This window comes from Oreochromis aureus, linkage group 7 (assembly GCF_013358895.1).
Source record: "Oreochromis aureus strain Israel breed Guangdong linkage group 7, ZZ_aureus, whole genome shotgun sequence".
In the NCBI taxonomy this organism is placed as follows: Eukaryota; Metazoa; Chordata; class Actinopteri; order Cichliformes; family Cichlidae; genus Oreochromis; species Oreochromis aureus.
This window is the reverse complement of record NC_052948.1, coordinates 25,937,836-25,943,835: the sequence shown is the minus strand read 5'-3', so window position 1 is coordinate 25,943,835 and position 6,000 is coordinate 25,937,836. Positions and strand designations below refer to the sequence as shown.

The following is a 6,000-nucleotide window of genomic DNA, read 5'->3' as shown; positions in this document are numbered from 1 at the left end:
AGATGTTTATCAGTCTCAGGAGAACATGCAGACTCTGTATCACAGGGGCCCATCATTGAAACCTGGATTCTCTTCCTGGGAGGCACCATTGTCTGTTCCACATTGTTGACATTCTAAAATACAAAGCTGCAGATGTGCTGTGGATAACTGCCTGCATAAAGACAGATTTTGTGCATTGTGCCTTAAAGATTAGAGTCCTTAAATACGGAGTTAGTTGTAAGGAGGTTGCCTAAGGGTTTGATAGACAAAGAGGGCTCATGGGACAAATTCTAGAGAACAAATGCAGGATTTTCAGCCTGTCTGTACCTGGTATAGCACAGAATAGGAAGGGCACCTCAATCAGACCGAATACTTTCAATGAATAAAGATCTACAGCAGCCCTGCACTGGTGACCCATCTGGACCTCTGGACACACAGAGGCTAACATGATTTAACATCATCACAAGTAAAATGTTTCTCTCTGAAACTTGGTCAGGGGCAATGACTGAATACTTCACTTTGCACATGGTGGTGAGTTCATTTACAGGAGCTTCTCAACATCACTCTCACTCCTCTGTCTTCTCTCAGCTAACATAATATCCGTGTACATAAAAACACACAGTGACAATAGCATAGTTATTTATTAGGATTGAACATTATATTTCCAGATCAGGAAGAAAGTAGACAAATAAAGCTTTTCTCTCACTTGAAATTTGTACATATTTACAAAATGTGTTGCTCTGCCTCCATCTTTTTTCTTTGGAAATAAAACAGAAACCTTGTACCTCGTGTTTTTATTCCAAAAATATTTCAAGACGATCCCACACACAGCGAAAAAGATGGTGAAACTTTCATTTTTCATGGCTTTAGAAATATTTTAGTGCACGGGAACAACACAGAGGCCGTGTCTGTGACTGAGCTTGTTGGTTGAGGGCTCAGTGTAAACTGATAACACTGTACACTGTACTGCTGTGTGGTGGGTGGGTGGTGCTGGAGTGTCTGCTCCACTAAAATCCATCAGTGAACATCTGTTTGGTTGTGAGTGTGAACAAGTTCATGTGAAACGTGTCTTTAACCCTATAATGCCAACTGTTTCATATTTGATAGATGAGTTTTTGAGACTTTCTCCCCGCCGAAAAAAAAAATAATTGCTCAACAAATCAACAATAAATAGTAAAAAAAAACAAAATAAAAACAACCACATATATGCAAAATAATATTTAAGTTCTTTTTAAAAAAAAAATTGTCAGTAGTTTTAATGAACTACATTTGTTTTATAAATGTAATTTTCTAGTAATGATTGGTTCAGGCTTTACAGGGTTAACATGATTTGTGCCACTCAACACAAAAACATGACTAATGTATTAATGGGCTTTTTATGCATAATCTTTAATGGTTTCTTCTCAGTCATTTACCTGCTGCTCATATATTTCACCCACACATACTTCCATCCAAGTGCAAAACTATTTTTAAAACTCTATTTCTACAGTTTTTGAATTAATGCACTAAAAAGAAATGGATATTAGCAGAAATGCTTCTTTAGCCTCTCATCAAAATCTCATCAGCCTCTATTCAAAGACACTGTGTAAACAAAGGTCAGACTGCTGCTAGTGTAAAAATACTACACAGTTTAGCATGTACTGTTCATATACCTGATCTTACTGCTGACTAGTTCCTGACGAGCATCCAGTGCTGCCATCTTTGTCCTCTGTTATCTGTGAGCAAACACTCCAGCAGTGTCACGGAGCGCCACGCGCTTGCAAGTGTGATGCAGGAGCGTCAGTCTACTGTCAGTGTTGGTTTTATTAGTTAACTTTTGTTCTCACCTCTGCTGTTTGGTTAGAGTACTACCTGGTTAGAGCAGAGCTAAAACACTTTTACTGCATTAACCCCGCCCTCTGAAATATGACACTGAAGGCTACATATAATCATGTACACGCCCTGAGCGAGCCTCCCTGTGTGATGCACTGGGAGAATCCAGTTATCTGGAAATATAACGCTGCTGAAAAACAGAAGCACAAGTGATGAATATTTAATGGACTCCTCTCTTTGGCATGTTTGACTGGCTTCCTCGAAATGGCTCTGTTATCTGTGCAGGTATTGTGTTCTTGTGTTGTTCAAAGAGGAGCAGTTCAGCTAGGACATGCCATTTTTGTCACAACGAGAAGCAGCCGTCAACACAAGGGAATGCACACAAGCAGATTCAAACCAGTGGTGTGTATCATAGAAGTCTTCTTCTGACGTGTTTGTTCCACTTTTCAGCACATGGGCTGTTTAGCATGAGTCAGGTGCTTTTATTAAAAAGAATAGGAATATTAAGCTTCATGTAGAGTAAACATAACAAGTGAGTGCAGCAGTAAGTAAAGCAATGTCTCGACCTCGATTGTCATTCCCCACACAGGTGGATGGAGCACACGAGTCTGTGGGTGTCCAGTGTATGATAGGGTGTTATGCATACCAGCAGGGCTTTGTGAGGGTGAATAAAGGCAATAGAAACGGGGGTTAGAGTGGACCCTTGTCCACATGCAGAGGTATGTAGTGTTCTAATATTACAGTTGTCCTTCTTTGATTTCACTCATGACTGGGTTTGTGGACCATCTGTCTAATAAAATGTCCAATACCGTTATAAAAATCTTAAGTTCAATTTAAATCAGAGATTCTTCCAGAGTATAAAAGTTTGGCGACTTTGATGGGAGAGCCCGGGTCAGTGCATACTTTAAATATGTTGCTGCCGGGTCTGAAATGATAGCTTGGGCAGAAATGAGGGACCAATGAAATGAGCAGGAAGCTTGCTACACTGACATGTAAACAGTGCACGGTCAGTTCTGTATAATGCACATTTCATCAGTACTTTGTTACAAATCAGATTGTAACAAACTGCTGCTACACGTATACCTGCTGCCAGTGATGTGCCAGACACATGGAAGGCACTTCAGCTCAAAATCAAATAAACACAGATTTTTTAATTTAAAGGGGGTCTGTTTCATTCACAATGAATGATGGTTTAACTTGCTGTGTGTGTGTGTGTGTGTGCTTCCTAAAAGTCAGGAGTGCATAACAAGCAACAAAAGTTAGCTTCAGCAACACTTAAAAGAAATCTTGCTTGTGATTGGTCAGGTTAAGCTTTTCCAGGCTCAGGTGCTGATGGAAGCTGTCGATGTTCGGACCTGCTGCTGGACAAACTCTTCTGATTCCATCCAGCTTGGCATTAATGGAGCGTGGGCAGGATAGTCTCCAGAGCAGTCTGTTACCTTGGGAAAGCCTTCAGCTAAGTCAGTGTGTTACCCTGCCTGACCTTTGACCTTTGATGATACAGTCTTTGTGACGGGAAGGCTGGGGCAATGTCCAGGGCCAAGCAGACAGAGACAGACACACACTGTCAGCTGTGCGACTGGGTGTTAGGAGTTCACTCCTCAGATGAAGAAGTCACTTTCATTTGGAGAATCCAACATCACTGCACCTTTGTTTTCTAAAAACAAACACAAGAGTTATGTAGCAGGATACCAGTCCACAGAACACCGCTCCAACCATGACCGACAGCACCGTCTTCACTTTGAGTCGGTTTGACTGTACCTGTCTGCGCATCCTTCCCTCCTTTTCCTTTCTTCTTTTTCTCCTTCTTCTCTTTGGACTTGGTCAGTTGAAGTAGTCTGGAGGGGAGCTGGGACTCCTTCTCTGCTCCCTGAGCCTTAGAGGAGAAGGGGTTGAAATTTTTGCTCATCCTCTTGGATCCAATGCGGAGGAAAGGTTCTTTGGTTGGGGCGGAGGATGAGAGCTCCACCTGATGTTCACCCACAATATTAGTCATTCAAGGAGTCATCCAGCAGCTTCCTAAACTCTAACACAAATGTGGTTTTAAAGCAGGACCTTGTTCTTACCTCTTTGGCTTGTTCTGCTGCTTCTTTTAAATCCAGATCCAGGGACCCGGTGCTGTGGAACCTTAAGGAGTCGTCTGAGTTTGTGGAGGGAGTGCGCTGGTACCTCTGAAGCTCCTCCGACTGGAAAAATGATTAGATCATGCATGTGAGTGAGACAGTGAAGGATATCTATCGGTTCATTTCCACCAACTGCTTTTAATGCTTCTGTCATGGCTCTGAGAGTCATTATGCCAAATTTCCACTCTCCACCTCCAACACTTGGCATGGAAAGAGGAAGCAGAGATGGAAAAACAGAATTCACTACATCCAGTGCATAAAATACTACCGAGTGCATGACATGTAGTTTATTGATTCATTTGTGATGATTAGGTGAACGTGCACAGAGACTACAGCTACACAGCAGCCTGCCTGTGATGACACACTTGCTGACCATCGGCCCGAGTGCATCTGACTAGCAGCACTTTCATCACACATGACCTCTGACCTGCTCTCTCTTTGCATCCACCTTCTGATCGTCTCTCCTCAGAGCCTCCTCGTCTCTGTCCAGCCTCCTCTGCGCCTCCTTCAGCCACTCCACGTCTCTCTGGTACTCTTCTTTGCTCCTCTGTAACATCTGCATCTCTTCTGTCAGCTCCTGACATCTCCGCCTCGTCTGCTCCTCTTCCTCCCCCAGCCTCTCCTCCCGGTCTGCCAGAGCTCTCTCTTTCAGCTCCCACTCTCTCTCTCGTTTCCTCTTTTCTTCCTGATGTGCAGCCTGCTGTTTCTAGAACAAACCACAGTGTGATGTCACAAGAACTGGGCTCAGGAAGCCGGGTTTAAGAGTAGACTTTGATGAAAACGTGAATTCTGTCAAACAATGGAACAATGAGCTCACTGCAGCCATGACTCATCATGTGAAAGCAGCGTTAGTGAGAGCTAACCTGCAGGCTGGCCACCTCCTGCCGCTGCCTCTCCAAACTCCTGTGCTTCTCCTGCTCAATGAGGGAGGAGGGGCGCGAGGTAGTTAAGGATGAGAGCGAGGAGCAGGAGGAGGACGAAGAGATGGACTGTCTGGAGGAGGTGGTGCTGAGTTGGCTGTTCAGGGCTTGCCTCTGGTCCTCAATAAATGAGTCCTGCTGGATGACCACAGCCTGCAGGCAGGGACAGACGGTCAGTGCAAAGTAGAAACACAGCCTGAACGTGACCTCTGCTGTAAACGTATGTGTGTACCTGCAGGGAAATCAGCAGCTCATGGAGACGTGTCACACTGCGCTGGAGCTGCTGGAGAAACACACCATCACACGAGAGTCAGTAAAAACAGCTCAAACTGCTGTTTATACAAATAAGACCTCCAGTATATCACACGACTGGGTTCATCTTTCCTCCTGACATGTAGAAAGAGCTAAGGATGCTCACAGTTTTCAAGAAAAAACAGTTTATGCAACAACTTCTGTCGTTCTGCTGGTGTCTAAGAAGATGTAATGCGTAAACACCACCAGTAGGTGGCAGCACTGGACCTACAACTGTTTGCAGCACACCATTGAACAACAGGAAGAGCAGAAGTGGCTTTGAAGAAAGCTGCAGCAGTAAGTGAAGACAAGCTTAGACTGGAAAATTCTCAGTGACGGCAGCTCATCACAGAAAGGAAGCTGTTATGAAACAGCCACGTCCATATGTTCAGCATCACTTTCAAAGCAGTTTTGAAGGTTTTCTTGTAAAAGATATTCTTTGTCCTGTCCTTATCAGAAGTCCTGTGTGATGCACCTACAGTGATGGAGTAGTACTAGTGTGTCTGTTTGAATGAGGAGCCCACTTACTTCATTGTTTCTCTTCAGCAGGGTCTGCAGGCTGGCAGTGGCTCCCTGAGGCACACAAACACACTTCATGTTAACATGTTACAAAGTGCTGGTCAAATAACAGCAGGATGTGGACTGCAGCAAGCAGAAGTCAGAGGATCGTAACGTTTGGAACCTCTGATGGCTCACAGGGGAAAAGTACATTACTGTGCAAAAACATTTATTGCACATATTTCCATTTTTTAAACATCATTTAACTTTATACAAAATGCAGTGGAAACAAAAACCCAAGCCCTCTGTTGGATATCTCGCCGCAGCTCGTCTCTGACTGTGACGTCAGAGAAGCAGCCTTCAATGCCTGCTCTGAC

At 43.9% G+C, this 6,000-nt stretch overlaps 1 protein-coding gene across 9 annotated transcripts in view; it reads right to left on the bottom strand.

Moving 5' to 3' along the window:
• Positions 1–601: 601 nt before the first annotated feature.
• The window catches only part of LOC116319266 (A-kinase anchor protein 13-like), a 63,672-nt gene continuing 58,273 nt past the window's right edge, over positions 602–6,000 (bottom strand). For 8 of the 9 annotated variants that reach the window (XM_039614527.1, XM_039614526.1, XM_039614528.1 and 5 more), the window contains 7 exons: positions 5,654–5,698; positions 5,067–5,117; positions 4,778–4,987; positions 4,342–4,620; positions 3,858–3,977; positions 3,553–3,760; positions 602–3,448 (listed from right to left, as the gene is read on the bottom strand). In XM_039614527.1, the coding sequence (XP_039470461.1) occupies positions 3,393–3,448; positions 3,553–3,760; positions 3,858–3,977; positions 4,342–4,620; positions 4,778–4,987; positions 5,067–5,117; positions 5,654–5,698 (969 nt within the window). In that variant the 3' untranslated portion in view covers positions 602–3,392. The remainder of the gene's footprint in view (positions 3,449–3,552; positions 3,761–3,857; positions 3,978–4,341; positions 4,621–4,777; positions 4,988–5,066; positions 5,118–5,653; positions 5,699–6,000) is intronic. The other variant, XM_039614525.1, reaches the window with a different exon arrangement.